At 46.3% G+C, this 16631-nt stretch overlaps 2 protein-coding genes across 6 annotated transcripts in view; both read left to right on the top strand.

The window, feature by feature from the left end:
* LOC106605641 (dual specificity tyrosine-phosphorylation-regulated kinase 1B) overlaps positions 1 to 8261 on the top strand; it is a 68193-nt gene extending 59932 nt beyond the window's left edge. For 2 of the 5 annotated variants that reach the window (XM_014201511.2, XM_014201506.2), the window contains exons 7-11: positions 744 to 890; positions 972 to 1133; positions 3740 to 4058; positions 5175 to 5278; positions 5443 to 8261. In XM_014201511.2, coding sequence (XP_014056986.1) covers positions 744 to 890; positions 972 to 1133; positions 3740 to 4058; positions 5175 to 5278; positions 5443 to 6204 — 1494 coding nt within the window. In that variant the 3' untranslated portion in view covers positions 6205 to 8261. The remainder of the gene's footprint in view (positions 1 to 743; positions 891 to 971; positions 1134 to 3739; positions 4059 to 5174; positions 5279 to 5442) is intronic. The other 3 variants (XM_014201507.2, XM_014201508.2, XM_014201510.2) reach the window with 3 other exon arrangements.
* Positions 8262 to 8509: 248 nt separating this feature from the next.
* Positions 8510 to 12977, top strand: LOC106605642 (uncharacterized). Its single transcript, XM_014201512.2, has 9 exons — positions 8510 to 9833; positions 9933 to 10045; positions 10145 to 10248; positions 10334 to 10508; positions 10600 to 10711; positions 10797 to 10885; positions 11728 to 11798; positions 11918 to 12624; positions 12735 to 12977. Exons 1-9 carry the CDS (start codon positions 9261 to 9263, stop codon positions 12783 to 12785), a joined length of 1995 nt encoding a protein of 664 aa, XP_014056987.1. The 5' UTR covers positions 8510 to 9260; the 3' UTR covers positions 12786 to 12977.
* The last annotated feature ends 3654 nt before the right edge of the window (positions 12978 to 16631 follow it).

Below are 16631 nucleotides of genomic sequence, written 5' to 3'. Positions count from 1 at the left end.
AAACGTTCATTGTATATTAACCTTTGGATATCTCAGGAAGAGGGAGAAGAGAAGGGTGGGGTGGATGGATGGATGGATGGATGGATGGATGGATGGATGGATGGATGGATGGATGGATGGATGGATGGATGGATGGGGGAGAGAATAGCCCACAGATGATTCCGTTTCTCCGTTTCAAAAGAGAATGAGCTCAGTTTTCTTTAGAGGGTAAATAGACATGGAGAGGGAAGCTATGGAGGGAGGCCGTTGCCAAGTTGAATAGGAACTGGCATTCACAGCACGTCTTTGAGGACTCTTGGGAAGATGAGGAAATGGGCCTCACTACAGTGCTCAAGTATAGAATCCCAGCGGCTCTGCTGCACCCAGTTTAGATATTTCTACTCAGCTTGGCCTGCCCCCGTGTGGACGAACGGTGTCACTGCACCACTTCCACCATCCTGTCTCCCTCCACCAGGGAGTGCTCTAATTTAGATTAGAAATGTTATTAAAGGGCCACAGCTCTGTTCTGCTGTAACCAACATACTGGAGCTAATACCTCTGTCTTTTCCCATCACATTTTCTCCCCTCGTCTTTCTATCTCGCTCTCTTCTTTGGTAATATATTTTCTTTCTTTACCTCACCCCAACCTGTCCATCCCTCCTCTGTCCTCTCTCCCCTTCTCCCTACCTTCTTCTCTCCCTCTCCACCTCTTTTTATTTCTTATATCACCTCATTCTGTCCCTCCATCCTCCCCTCCACCACAGATCTACCAGTACATCCAGAGTCGGTTCTACAGATCTCCGGAGGTGTTGCTGGGCATGCCCTACGACCTGGCCATTGACATGTGGTCCCTGGGCTGCATCCTGGTGGAGATGCACACGGGAGAACCCCTCTTCAGTGGCTCCAATGAGGTAGGCTGTGAGAACACACACAGCATTGGGTGTCGATGCCGAATTTTCCCCTGACCTGTCCTGTTGTTTCTCTCTCTCCAGGTGGATCAGATGAATAAGATAGTGGAGGTGCTGGGGGTCCCTCCCAACCACATGCTGGATCAGGCTCCCAAAGCACGGAAGTACTTTGACAAGCTGTCCGACGGTCTGTGGACCGTCAAGAAGAACAAGGACATAAAGAAGGTACTTTACCCCTCGGCCTCCGTGAGTAAAACTCTGCTCTTACTTAATCTTCTCATCTCATCTCCGAACCACGTCCCTCCTGTCACTCACAACGCAGTAGGTTCAAGTTCCCCTGTCACCCCACAGATCCTGGATCAGATTACCTTGCTCTTACCTCCAAACCTAAACTTAACTGCTAGGGGGATTGAAAGATATTTGACCCTAGTGTCAGTGGTTAGAGGCAACTTCTCTACGAACCTCCTACTTGTATTAACCATTCACCGTAGAGAAAGAGAGATGGGTAGAAAACCGAGTGGAGGAGGAAGGGGAGGAGGGTTAGCTTGATTTTGGAAAGTAGTTTGTGCAGAACAGGTATTTTCTCCCTTTTCTCATTTCCAACCTAAACTCCCACTCTTAGGAAGGAGATCTGAGGCCTCAGCATCCTAAACTCCCACTCTTAGGAAGGAGATCTGAGGCCTCAGCATCCTAAACTCCCACTCTTAGGAAGGAGATCTGAGGCCTCAGCATCCTAAACTCCCACTCTTAGGAAGGAGATCTGAGGCCTCAGCATCCTAAACTCCCACTCTTAGGAAGGAGATCTGAGGCCTCAGCATCCTAAACTCCCACTCTTAGGAAGGAGATCTGAGGCCTCAGCATCCTAAACTCCCACTCTTAGGAAGGAGATCTGAGGCCTCAGCATCCTAAACTCCCACTCTTAGGAAGGAGATCTGAGGCCTCAGCATCCTAAACTCCCACTCTTAGGAAGGAGATCTGAGGCCTCAGCATCCTAAACTCCCACACTTAGGAAGGAGATCTGAGGCCTCAGCATCCTAAACTCCCACTCTTAGGAAGGAGATCTGAGGCCTCAGCATCCTAAACTCCCACTCTTAGGAAGGAGATCTGAGGCCTCAGCATCCTAAACTCCCACTCTTAGGAAGGAGATCTGAGGCCTCAGCATCCTAAACTCCCACTCTTAGGAAGGAGATCTGAGGCCTCAGCATCCTAAACTCCCACTCTTAGGAAGGAGATCTGAGGCCTCAGCATCCTAAACTCCCACTCTTAGGAAGGAGATCTGAGGCCTCAGCATCCTAAACTCCCACTCTTAGGAAGGAGATCTGAGGCCTCAGCATCCTAAACTCCCACTCTTAGGAAGGAGATCTGAGGCCTCAGCATCCTAAACTCCCACTCTTAGGAAGGAGATCTGAGGCCTCAGCATCCTAAACTCCCACTCTTAGGAAGGAGATCTGAGGCCTCAGCATCCTAAACTCCCACTCTTAGGAAGGAGATCTGAGGCCTCAGCATCCTAAACTCCCACTCTTAGGAAGGAGATCTGAGGCCTCAGCATCCTAAACTCCCACTCTTAGGAAGGAGATCTGAGGCCTCAGCATCCTAAACTCCCACTCTTAGGAAGGGAGATCTGAGGCCTCAGCATCCTAAACTCCCACTCTTAGGAAGGAGATCTGAGGCCTCAGCATCCTAAACTCCCACTCTTAGGAAGGAGATCTGAGGCCTCAGCATCCTAAACTCCCACTCTTAGGAAGGAGATCTGAGGCCTCAGCATCCTAAACTCCCACTCTTAGGAAGGAGATCTGAGGCCTCAGCATCCTAAACTCCCACTCTTAGGAAGGAGATCTCAGGCCTCAGCATCCTAAACTCCCACTCTTAGGAAGGAGATCTGAGGCCTCAGCATCCTAAACTCCCACTCTTAGGAAGGAGATCTGAGGCCTCAGCATCCTAAACTCCCACTCTTAGGAAGGAGATCTGAGGCCTCAGCATCCTAAACTCCCACTCTTAGGAAGGAGATCTGAGGCCTCAGCATCCTAAACTCCCACTCTTAGGAAGGAGATCTGAGGCCTCAGCATCCTAAACTCCCACTCTTAGGAAGGAGATCTGAGGCCTCAGCATCCTAAACTCCCACTCTTAGGAAGGAGATCTGAGGCCTCAGCATCCTAAACTCCCACTCTTAGGAAGGAGATCTGAGGCCTCAGCATCCTAAACTCCCACTCTTAGGAAGGAGATCTGAGGCCTCAGCATCTTCCTCTCCAGTCATCATCATCTAAAGCGTAGAACCCCTCGTCATATAGCTTTCTCTAATTGTCTAAAAAGGTCCTTATCGTTCCATTATTCTGTGTGCATCAGAAGCATTACATAGCCCTTAATAAGATAGAGGGATGAGGTGAAGGAGCAGTGAAGGCAGGTGAAAGGGAGAGGTTGAACAAAGGGAGAGGCCTGGGTTACGGTGGAGGTGAGAGAAAGCGGGGGAGAGAAAGGTTTGGATCAGAGGTTAATTAACTCTGCCCAAAAGGGATTGGAGATGGTGGAGGATCAGCCATCTCACCCCAGAGGCAGGCACACCTGGGTGGGTGTGTGAGCACGGGTGTACACCTATGGGTGTTGGCATGTATTTTCACTAGACGATTAGGGGTTAAGTGAATGATATAGTGCAGGATAAGACAACTTATTGTTCGTTTTAGGACTAGTGAGTCTATCCATTCATAATATGCATTCTACTGACCATCAACCATTTCACCGTCATAACAACATACATGCTTGCATGTGTGAAATTCCACCATAATAATAACTAAAACTCCCCACATCCATATCCTCTGTTCTCCCCCTTCTCTCACTCCCTCAATCCCCCTCTTCAGGAGTACAAGCCTCCTGCGACGCGGCGGCTCCATGAGATCCTGGGGGTGGAGACCGGGGGTCCTGGCGGGAGGCGGGGCGGAGAGCAGGGGCACGCTCCCTGCGACTACCTGAAGTTCAAGGACCTGATCCTGCGCATGCTGGACTACGACCCCAAGACGCGCATCACGCCCTTCTACGCGCTGCAGCACAACTTCTTCAAGAAGACGACGGACGAGGGCACCAACACCAGCAGCTCCACCTCCACCAGCCCGGCCATGGACCACAGCCACTCCACCTCCACCACCAGCTCCGTCTCCAGCTCCGGTACGGGACACAGCAGTTAGTATACAGTATACCCTTACCATAAGTCACAGTCCACTGCATGGGGAAACATCTAGCAGAAACCACTGCAGAGGTCAAACCTCAATAGAGCAAACTAAGCATTGGCAGCCTGTTTGATCCCATATTCCCAGTGCAGTGTTCCCCCCAGATAATTCTCCCCTATGTTTCTGTAAAACACCAATATTCCTTAGATTGAGAGCTATTGAAAGTCCGTTGAAGCCATGTTGGTTAGTACTGTAAAGGATCTTGTCTGGGAGATCCCTCCCACCTACATAGTCTTCGGGGGAACACTGCAGTCTACTGCGTCATAGTGATGGTTGTTCAATGTTACATCTCAGCCAGACCCTACAGCCCCTCACTCTCTGCAACAGCTACACAGTCTCCATAGAAACAAGCTCCTGGTTACTTCAGCCGCAGCTCAGTCCCTACAGCCTGCAGCACACCGTCACCATAGCAACAGCTCAGCCTCAGCGGCCTCTCCTCTGCCACAGCTACAGCTCCCATTCACCATGGCAACAGCTAGTCACCTTAGCTACAGCACCATGTTCAGCAGCTCAGCAAAGGTTATGGTCCCAGCAGTGATGGACTGTCAGTATGTTGACGTAACACAACTATTGTGTATTCTGACTAACCGAGTGTCTTTTCCCCTTGTCCTCCCCTGCTCCGTCTCTCCTCCCCTGCTCCGTCTCTCCTCCCCTGCTCCGTCTCTCCTCCCCTGCTCCGTCTCCCCTCCCCTGCTCCGTCTCCCCTCCCCTGCTCCGTCTCCCCTCCCCTGCTCCGTCTCCCTCCCCTGCTCCGTCTCCCTCCCCTGCTCCGTCTCCCCTCCCCTGCTCCGTCTCTCCTCCCCTGCTCCGTCTCTCCTCCCCTGCTCCGTCTCTCCTCCCCTGCTCCGTCTCTCCTCCCCTGCTCCGTCTCTCCTCCCCTGCTCCGTCTCTCCTCCCCTGCTCCGTCTCTCCTCCCCTGCTCCGTCTCTCCTCCCCTGCTCCGTTTTTGTCCCTCCCCTGCTCCGTCTCTCCTCCCCTGCTCCGTCTCTCCTCCCCTGCTCCGTCTCTCCTCCCCTGTTCCGTCTCCCCTCCCCTGCTCCGTCTCTCCTCCCCTACTCCCTCTGTCCAGGTGGATCTAGCGGTTCTTCCAATGACAACCGGAATTACCGGTATAGTAACCGGTACTACAACAGTGCAGTTACTCACTCAGACTACGAGATGCAGAGTCCACAGGTGAGCGGTTTAAATCTGACCTCACTCTGATGTCTCAGATCTCATCACATGGAACAACATGTTCTTCCTCTATATCAGCTGGAACTGACATTTGTATGATGTACTGTAGGTGCTGCATTCTCTGTTTCTAACGATGACCTCTCTTCCTCTCCCCCAATGCCAAGGCTCCGTCTCAGCAGCAGCTGCGCCTCTGGCCGGGTGGAGAGGGGGGCATGGGTCCCCTGTCCAACAGCGGCAGTAGCGTCGGCGACCCCCCATACCCCCAGCTGCTGCTGCACAAGCCGGCGGCCACGCAGCACTCGCGCCACTTCCTGGGAGGCGGCGGCGTCGGGGGCATGATGGAACCACACCACCCGCACCCCATCTACGGCAGTCACCACGGCAACGGGCGGGGCCTGCGGCAGACTGGGCAGGGGAACCAGCCCCAGGGCCAGGCTTCACAGGGCCAGCAGGGCCAGCCCCTGATGCCCATCTCCTCTCCACAGATGCCGGACAGCATCGAGCTCAGCCTCACACACCACCACCATCTGGGTCAGTCTTCCATCATGCCGCCCCCATCCAGCTTGGACTCCAGCCAGTACGGCTCCTCCAACCTCCACCTGGGCCTCTCTGCCTTTCGGACTAGGACGGTCATGGCCCCCCAGCCGCCCCCCGCCGGCTCCCAGCAACAGTTGGCCCAGCCCCCAGCCTCTCAGGACAGCTTGGTCGCTGCCTCCGGGCTTGGATACATCCCCCCATGCTACCCGGGCAGTAACAACAATAACAACCCTCCCCAGGGTAGCGTGGTCGGGGGCGGGATGCTCACCGGGGGGCCCCCACCCAGGGGAGTAGGGGGCGGCGGGGGGAGGCCGGACTCTGAGGAGTCCACCATGATGGGTGTGTGCGGCAGTGGAGGAGGCGGTGGTCAGAACGCGGCCAACTCTTGATAAATCTTGAACAAATTCCAAAAGCCATACAATTTTAACAACAACATTACAACAAGAACATTACTATTTGAACACGCATACATATACATTATACACACTTGAGTTTGAAACAAATACGGCCACACATACAGAGTTACACAGACAAACTTGTGAAATATCAAAGGAGTTTTGTTTTGCATGGGAGAAGGTCGAGGGAGAGTAAGAGGGGGGGCTTTGAAACCATTTTTATCCTTTTTTCAGTTTCTTTGTTTTTCTGTTGTTGAAGGAAAGAAACGGGGCTCAGTAGTTGGAATGGAAAGTTTCACATAAGTTTGTTTTTCTTGTTATTATTATTATATTATTTGATTTTATGTGGTTTAAGGAAAGGTTTGCAGCGAGATTTTTGTTGTTTGGGTTGTTTTTTGGAATGAAGACCGCAAAAGTAAATGAATGGTTTGAAAAGTGGTAATTGTTGGTTAAGAAGAGGGAGGCACGACAGAGAGCCTTATGATATTTTTTAAATCTTTTTTATTTTCTTTGTTTTTGTTTAGTTTTTCTGAAGTCTAGGTTTAATTGTATGTTTTATTTATTAAACATCACTACATGAGGAGGAGGGTAAGCAGGGAGATCAGAAGAGCGCTAAATTGAGAGGTGGTTTATTTATTCATTTTAATTTATACCGTTTTTTTCTCTTTTTTTTTTCTGATGGACAGAAAACATTTGCGCATACACAGAGAAACAAACTAGGGTCTTTTTAGTTTGTTTTTCAGTTCAGTATATCTCATCCCCGAAACACACACACACACACAAACACACACACTTTTGTTACATTTTTTTTTTATGTTTCCAATCTTCTCTCGCTTGACACTGGCTTATATATCTGAAACTATGAAACAGATCATAGAAATAAAATGAAGCAAATGACAAAAACCGTAGTCACCACACAGTGAGAAACTATACGATGAGGAGGATGAAACATTTGACGAAGTGAGACGCTTTCAAGAGGAGAGGGGGAACAGAACTTCTACACAAAAGGAGGAAGTGATTCAAGAACGTAAAACAACAAAACATTTTGCCACAAGGAAAACCAAAATGCTTCCCTGTTGTTTCAAAAAAATAGTCTGCCTTCTACTTCAACATCTAACCAGACTCTTTCACCTTCTTTCTCTGTCTTTCTCTGTCTTTTCTTACTCACTTTTGTTTTGGACCATAAACTACAGAAACGTAACACACATTTTGGGTTGGAGTAACTGGATATGCTAAGCCAAATCTTGCTCACTCTCTCTGTCTCGCTCTCTTCTCCTCTGCCCCATTTTTCTGTTAGGGGGGAGGGGGGCAATATATAGCAGGAGGGAGGAGTACATACTTATGAGGAGACACTTTTATGCCCTCCTTACCCCTACAGCCCCAGTGACTGACTTCTCTGGCCTATTTTCTTTCTCCTGTCTTTTTTTTTCTCCCCTTCCCTCCCTCCTTCACGACACTCTGTGAGTGCTGTTTTCCATCAAGTCAAAAAAAAAGTGAACTACTTCTCTCTCGGCTGCTATCTCCACTTTCAACCATGTTCGGATTGCTGCTAAAGAAACAGACAGACAGATAAATAAATAAAAATGAAACTTTTTAACCCTCCTGCTTCAGAAAAAATGGAAAAATAAACCACTGCATCTCATGTATTTATTACTATTTAACAAGAAAAAGAAAAGGTAAAAATGAACCTGTTTTCTGTTTTTGGTTTGGTTGCCTTCTTCCTGCTGGTGAAAGTTGGGCAATGACTAAATGTAACAGTTAAAGGTGGTATTAAAACACTGACTTAGTTTAAGTCAGCCACTGGGCGGGGCCTGAATGGGGGAAACTGGGTAAGAATAAAGTTGGATATATAAGAATAAAGAGTATAATTTTGCACACAAAGGTCAAATGCAAATCACAGCTTTCTGCTTTTTTCAGCTTTCAGTCGACAGACCCTCATCTGAGTAGCGTGCATACAGTAGCAGGCCTACCACAAAGACAAACTGTTGATGTGGCAAGCTAAGTGATCACTGACATGGCATAATAAATCTGAGATTTGCGTTTGACCTCAAGTTATTTCATTCTTTTTTTTGTACGTGAGTGTAACTGGTGTTGGGTGTGGTGGGGATGATGTCCATGAAGTACCACAAAGTTGGTGTAGCTACTAATGAACTTATTAGGAATCAGTCTCATCGTTTGGATAGTCTTGCACTCTTGTGACAATATTTTATTGTTGCCAATATACAGTAGCAGGCAGCTCTGAGTAAAGTATAAGTGTAAACATAGCATTATAACTAGATACATTGATTGGTGGTTTACTATCAAACGGTTACACTGAGTACACAGTGTCTCCACTGTATTTTAACCCGTGTCTTCCTGGAGGCAACGATTGATGAACACGTGCTACTGGAAGCGTTAAAGACAGGTTATTGTTACCCTGTAGACCTACTCTATGCCCCTAGCTGTATCTTTGGTCGCAGCTTACCTTAGCACAATCCTCCGTTTATCTATTCCATTGTCAATGGTAAATGCTGTTTAGTTCAAAATGTTGTCTGTGGGGTCACCTATACCATAAAACGACATGCAATTAGAACCAATTTAGGACCGTTTGACTCATGTTCATCAACACATTTGCGCTCTTCCTAGTTGAGAGTTATTGAATATGAATTTAACAGGTGAAGGCCAAGCGTTGTATTCACAGAAGTTACTGAGTAAAATTGAGAGCACAGTTTATACTGGCATCTGGTGGAAAGATAAGGGAATTACATACTCAAAGTTTACATTGTAACAACATTCTAGGCTATGCATAATACGTTTTTCATATATCATTGCAAATATAATGAAGTGAATCATTAATGAATAATCTACGCCCACTAGCCTACATGCAACGAACGTCGCCGTGTGTGCCAAGTGCGTAATTGTTGCGCCAAAACCAGGTGAGCACAATTATCTAGCGCCTACAAGATTCATCTTTGAATGGTCACTCTAGTTTGCTTACAACAGTGTGTCCACGAGGCGCTCTGGACAACGGAGTTTTATTTATTTTTTCTGCGGCTTTGGTCACGTTGGACATGGCACAAGTTGCGTGGATGTTTTGTCAATTTGTATGGATTTTTTCTGCCTTTCTATTCACACAACTATCAGCGGAAGCTGATTTTAACGTTGACAGATGGGGTGGTCAAGAGCATCAAGATTACCAATTTGCGGAGCGGCACCTCCCGGGCAATGTACCCGTGCGTGAGGTGATCAGGCCTCGGATAGGGGAAGACGATGCCATCGGTGCCCCTCGGTCAGAACCACCATACTACTTCCTTCCCATGTTCCAGCACTCTGCGGTTCCCGTCGTCGATAGGGACTTGTTCAGACCAGTCGCCGGCAAAATACGTTTCCCCAGTATCTTGACCAACCTCTTGCTTCCGCCACAAAATAGTCCAGAGCGCAACCACTTCTCTCCCGTGCGTAATCCGCGGGGAGTGGAGGTGTGGTGCGGGTACAACCAGATCTCCGTGCGCATCAACAGAGGTCAGCTCGGGTTTAGGTGTCTGGCCTCCATGCTCTTCCTGGGCACTTGCCCCGTCACCCGGGTCACCCCACTTTTCTTTTACTTCCATTATGACCTGAATGACTGTGGCAGTACTCAAACGGTAAGATGTGTTGGGATACATTTTGACCTCACTATCCATTAGAAACACACTTAAACTGACCCTAAAATATGTACTCTTTATTCTGTTAATGACTTCCAGACCATGAATGGCCAGCTGGTGTACTCCAGCTCACTTCGCTTTTCTCCAGAACCACAAGGGCCAGTGATAAGAGCCATACCTCTCAACCTCCCCATTCAGTGCATTTATAACCGGTACAGTGCCCAATAGACTAGCCTACAGTAGGCATTTATACTTCGGTCTTACTGTGTGATGAGTGGTTTTTGCTGTTTTACCATCCATTTCCTTAACAGATTCCACTACTCCTACAAAGTTGGCTATGTACCTAAGGTGCATGACCGCACTCTCTTAAAGAGTATGAATGGCAAACACATCTTTAGGCTCACTGCATGCAATGGTAAGTAAACATGTCCCATTACAAGAGTTGGCAAGTTGATTTAAGGTGCAGAGAATGAGGGGGAAATATTTCTCTCCAAATCTAGAGCGATGGGAACAATTGTCGTCAGAAGAGAGCTATATGCTTGGGGAGCCAATGTACTTCAAAGCCTACGCAGCTTTTGTCCCCAAAGATGAGAGTGTGTTTGTTGATTCCTGCTTTGTTACGACATCCAAGGACCCAAATACCACACCTCGCCATGAAGTCATTCACAACTTTGGGTAATCAAACACTTAAGTTCTCACACACTGCTGTAGCTATAGCATTTGTATTTACTCTAGTGGTGGGTATATCCGCGTGTATGTGTTTTAGATGTATGGTGGACAGCAAGCGGAAAGGCAGTCAGTCCCAGTTCTTCTCCAGAGAGTCAAATGTCCTGCGCTTCACTGTGGATGCTTTCCTGTTCCCCCAAATCACTGCCAAGGTTGGGCTATATCATTTTATGGAACACAAATGTTTCCACAACGGTAGTGAATAGTGATTTATATAATCCGTACTCTGTTCCACAGCGTCTCTACCTGCACTGTATTATGACTGTCATGAAATCCACTTCAAAGCGCAGCGCCAAATCCTGCACGTTCAATAGCACAGTGGGAAGGTAAACTGTCTTTTTAGAGTCTCAACAGTAACCTCGACCAATCTGATCTATTTCTATATCCAGTGGTGGGAAAAGTACCCAATTGTCATACTTGATTAAATGTAAAGATACCTTAATACTCAAGTAAAAGTGAGTCACCCAGTAAAATACTACTTGAGTAAGTATTTTATTTTAAATATTTTCAAATTCCTTGTATTATGCCAACCAGACAGCACTATTTTATTTATTTATGGATAGCCAGGGGTACACTGACAATTTACAAACAAAGCATTTGTGTTTAGTAAGTCTGCAAGATCAGAGACAGTAGTGATGACCGCGAGTTCTCTTGATAAGTCTGTGAATTGGAACATTTTCTGTCCTGTTACATTTCGAGTGCTTAACGAGTACTTTTGTGTCAGGGAACATGTATGGGAGTGAAGAGTGATTTTTCTTTCGGAATATCTGTAGTAAAATAAAAAGTTGTCAGTATAAATAGTAAAGTACAGATATCCCCAAAAAGTTGTACTTAAAAGTATTTTTACTTTACACCACTGTCGATCAATCATTCGCTCAAGCATTACGTCACAAGTTACATACATGGTGGTCATGATCAGTGTGTAGGACACTGATAATAATGAAATCATTAAGTCATTCAGTTGTCATGCATTTTTTGTTGTTGCACTGGTTAAGTAGAGGTTTATTCACTACAAACCAAACGGAAGCTAACGAAACAAGGAGTGACCTACCTGAATTTGTCCAATAGAAACTCGTTTTTGTTGCAAAAGTGTTTACTCCAAACGCAAAAATCTCCTCTGCAAAACGTTTTGGACTAATGATTACACCCCTGGTTGTTGTCTTGTTAGGTGGGAGGAGCTGTATGGCCCTCCCTCTGTGTGCTCCTGCTGTGATTCTGTCTGTGACGTGTCAGACTTTTGTAAGTATACAACACAGTTAATGCTGGACCACCTTTTTTTCCCTCTAATTCATCTTAGATGAATTAGTCAATACAATGTATGCTGATCTGTAACCTGTGGTTCTGCCTGATGTAACCAGGGCCAGCCTTGAAGTATCCTTCAGTGAAAAGCCTGATCACCAGTGAACCCTGGAGAGTGTTGGAGGACAGGGAGAAGAGTTTGCCCATTCAGGCTGAGGAGAGACCACCAGACAGTGAGGAAAGGGTGGAGGAGACCTTGGCAGTCACTTATAAAGAGGAGGAGAAGGTGAAGTTTAAAAGTTTGGCAGTCACTCCTTGTGAGGAGGAGAAAAACATGTCAGTCGCTGTTATGAATAAGGTAGAGGGGGTGCAGGAAGGGATAGTTATAGCAGTGAGAGAGGAGGGGGTGGTAGCCAGAAAAGAAGGGGGTGTGGAGGAGCCGATTGGTGACAAACGGGCTGAGGTGATTGAGGTGGAGGCTGAAGAGAATGGCACAGACAAAGTGACAGCAAGTGTAACTTTGGAACATGTACCTGAGGAGATACCTGAGGAGAATACTGTGATGGTTAAGGAGGTAGCTCAGTGGAACATGTCAAGTGAGTTGAGTGTTGCCACCACGAATGCTAAGGTGTCAAAGAAAGTTAAGGAGCAGGTTGCCTGGATAGAAGGGTCAAAGGTTGAGAGAGTGGCGGTTGGACAGATGCCTTTGGTGGACGAAGCGGCAGCGTTTCTGCAGGGGTACATGGAGCCTGCCGAGTGGAGAGAAGATTACCAAGGACCAGCCCCAGAGGAGAAGCTGGGGAGGTTTTGGAAACCATCCACAAAGGTTAGTTTTCATATAGTCTAGTCAATGTTTCAATGCCAGTTTCAATTTGCAATCATTTCAAGTGTTTGTCATACCAGCTGTTTTAAAATGGACCTATTTCTTCTTTTCAGGACAAGCTTGTTGTGCTGGAAACTTCTGTCCCTATTGGAACATTGACATAAATTAACTTAAATTCAATATTTGATGAGAATTACACCTAAGTGTCCTTGTATGATTGAATATTAAATTACCCTTGTTATAAGCAATGAACAAAGCTCTTAACGTTTTCATGGTAGCTGGACATTTGAGGGATGATTTATTTTTGTGTGGGTGTACAGTGGCTTGTGAAAGTATTCACCCCCTTGGCATTTTTTTCTATTTTATTGCCTTACAACCTGGAAGTAAAATTGATTTTTGGGGGGATTTGTATCATTTGATTGACACAACATGTCTACCACTGAGGATGAAAAATATTTGTGAAACAAACAAGAAATAAGACAAAACAGGAAACTTGAGCTTGCATTTATTCACCCCCAAAGTCAATACTTTGTAGAGCCACCTTTTGCAGCAATTACAGCCTCAAGTCTCTTGGGGTATGTCTCTGTAAGCTTGGCACACCTAGCCACTGGGATTTTTGCCCATTCTTCAACGCAAAACTGCTCCAGCTCCTTCAAGTTGGATGGGGTTCTGCTGGTGTACAATCTTTAAGTCATACCACAGAATCTCAATTGGATTGAGGTCTGGGCTTTAACAAGGCATTCCAAGACATTTAAATGTTTCTCCTTAAACCACTCGCGTCTTGCTTTAGCCGTATGCTTATGGTCATTGTCCTGCTGGAAGGTGAACCTCCGTCCCAGTCTCAAATCTCTGGAAGACTGAAACAGGTTTCCCTCAAGAATCTCCCTGTATTTAGCGCCATCCATCATTCCTTCAATTCTGACCAGTTTCCCAGTCCCTGCCGAGCCGATGGAACAACATCCCCACAGCGTGATGCTGCCACCACCATGCTTCACTGTGGGGATGGTCTTCTCGGGGTGATGAGGTGTTGGGTTTGTGCCAGACATAGCGTTTTCCTTGATGGCCAGAAACCTCAATTTTAATCCCATCTGACCAGAGTACTTTCTTCCATATGTTTGGGGAGTCTCCCACATGCCTTTTTGTGAACACCAAACGTGTGCTTATTTTTTTCTTTAAGCAATGGCTTTTTTTCTGGCCACTTTTCCGTAAAGCCCAGCTCTGTGGAGTGTACGGCTTAAAGTGGTCCTATGGACAGATACTCCAATCTCCGCTGTGGAGCTTTGCAGCTCCTTCAGGGTATTCTTTGGTCTCTTTGTTGCCTCTCAGATTAATGCCCTCTTACCTGATCTGTGAGTTTTGGCAGGTTTGTTGTGGTGCCATATTCTTTCAATTTGTTTAAATAATGGATTTAATGGTGCTCCGTGGGATGTTCAAAGTTTGGATATTTTTTTATAACCCTGATCTGTACTTCACAACTTTGTCTCTGACCTGTTTGGAGAGCTCCTTGGTCTTCATGGTGCCGCTTGCTTGGTGGTGTTGCAGACTCTGGGGCCTTTCAGAACAGGTGTGTGTGTATATAGAGATCATGTGACACTTAGATTGCACACAGGTGGACTTTATTAAATAATTATTTGACTTCTGAAGGTAATTGGTTGCACCAGATCTTATTTAGGGGCTTCATAGCAAAAGGGTGAATACATATACAGGCACCACTTTTCTGTATTTCTTTTTTTTGGTTGTATTTCTTTGAAACAAGAGTTTATTTTTTTATATATATTTTTTTTATTTCACTTTACCAATTTGGACTATTTTGTCTATGTCCATTACATGAAATCCAAATAAAAATCAATTTAAATTACAGGTTGTAATATCAAAGAAACAAAACTGGAAAACCCGACAGTCAAATATTATAAAAATAGATAGGATACATAGATATTGTTTACAGATAATAAAGGACACAATTCTCCTCTGCAAGCTGAACTGACTTCTCAGATTCCTTGAATTAGAAAGTTATTTTGTAACATTAAAGCCAGGTCACAACTTGCAGACTTGTTTACGCTGCTGTGCGTTTTGTTGCCGATCTTATTTTGCTACCTGACGGTTTTTACTTTTTCATTACCGTATATTTTTACTTTTTCCTCACTCAACTTTTTTCATTCAACTTTTTCACCCCGGAGGTTTTATCTGGACATGGTTCGTCAGGACTTCAAACAGCCGAAGCTAAGTAACATTAACATGATGCCTTCTAATTGCAGTCGTTGTACTTATAATATACAGGAGAACGATCGCCTTACGGCGAGGATAGCTTTGCTGCAAGCCCAGCTTCAGACGCAATCGTTAGGCAAGGGCAATTTCAGTGTAGGAAAGGATGAAACAGCGTCTGTGCCACCAGTAAGTACAGATAGTAACGTTAGTATAAACCCCCTCGCACGGTCCCCGCAGCCGGACAACTTTCTCATGGCTTCTGGAGGGAAACACTGTAGGAATGCTCAACCGGTGTCGCTTATTCAGCCGACAGAAACTTTCAACCGGTTCTCCCCATTAAGCGAGTCGGAGTCGGAGGCCGAGACTTCTCTGGTCTCTACTCCTCCCGTTATAGGGTCTGAGACGCCGACGGCTCCCACCATTAGCTCTGACAAATTGAAAACCCTAGTCATTGGCGACTCCATTACCCGCAGTATTAGACTTAAAACGAATCATCCAGCGATCATACTGTTTACCAGGGGGCAGGGCTACCGACGTTAAGGCTAATCTAAAGACGGTGCTGGCTAAAGCTGAAACTGGCGAGTGTAGAGAGTATAGAGATATTGTTATCCACGTCGGCACCAACGATGTTAGGATGAAACAGTCAGAGGTCACCAAGCGCAACATAGCTTCAGCGTGTAAATCAGCTAGAAAGATGTGTCGGCATCGATTAATTGTCTCTGGCCCCCTCCCAGTTAGGGGGAGTGATGAGCTCTACAGCAGAGTCTCACAACTCAATCGCTGGTTGAAAACTGTTTTCTGCCCCTCCCAAAAGATAGAATTTGTAGATAATTGGCCCTCTTTCTGGGACTCACCCACAAACAGGACCAAGCCTGGCCTGTTGAGGAGTGACGGACTCCATCCTAGCTGGAGGGGTGCTCTCATCTTATCTACGAACATAGACAGGGCTCTAACTCCTCTAGCTCCACAATGAAATAGGGTGCAGGCCAGGCAGCAGGCTGTTAGCCAGCCTGCCAGCTTAGTGGAGTCTGCCACTAGCACAGTCAGCGTAGTCAGCTCAGCTTTCCCCATTGAGACCGTGTCTGTGCCTCGATCTAGGTTGGGCAAAATTAAAAATGGCGGTGTTCGCTTTAGCAATCTCACTAGTATAAAGACCTCCTCCATTCCTGCCATTATTGAAAGAGATTGTGATGCCTCACATCTCAAAATTGGGTTACTTAATGTTAGATCCCTCACTTCCAAGGCAGTTATAGTCAATGAACTAATCACTGATCATAATCTTGATGTGATTGGCCTGACTGAAACATGGCTTAAGCCTGATGAATTTACTGTGTTAAATGAGGCCTCACCCCTGGTTACACTAGTGACCATACCCCCGTGCATCCGGCAAAGGCGGAGGTGTTGCTAACATTTACGATAGCAAATTTCAATTTACAAAAAAAAAACAATGACGTTTTCATCTTTTGAGCTTCTAGTCATGAAATCTATGCAGCCTACTCAATCACTTTTTATAGCTACTGTTTACAGGCCTCCTGGGCCATATGCAGTGTTCCTCACTGAGTTCCCTGAATTCCTATCGGATCTTGTAGTCATAGCAGAGAATATTCTAATTTTTGGTGACTTTAACATTCACATGGAAAAGTCCACAGACCCACTCCAAAAGGCTTTCGGAGCCATCATCGACTCAGTGGGTTTTGTCCAACATGTCTCTGGACCTACTCACTGCCACAGTCATACTCTGGACCTAGTTTTGTCCCATGGAATAAATGTTGTGGATCTTAATGTTTTTCCTCATAATCCTGGAT

The sequence above is a fragment of the Salmo salar genome, chromosome ssa05 (genome assembly GCF_905237065.1).
Source record: "Salmo salar chromosome ssa05, Ssal_v3.1, whole genome shotgun sequence".
NCBI classification, from domain to species: Eukaryota; Metazoa; Chordata; class Actinopteri; order Salmoniformes; family Salmonidae; genus Salmo; species Salmo salar.
Note: the sequence above shows the minus strand (reverse complement) of the source record. Positions and strands in the feature narration are given on the sequence as shown.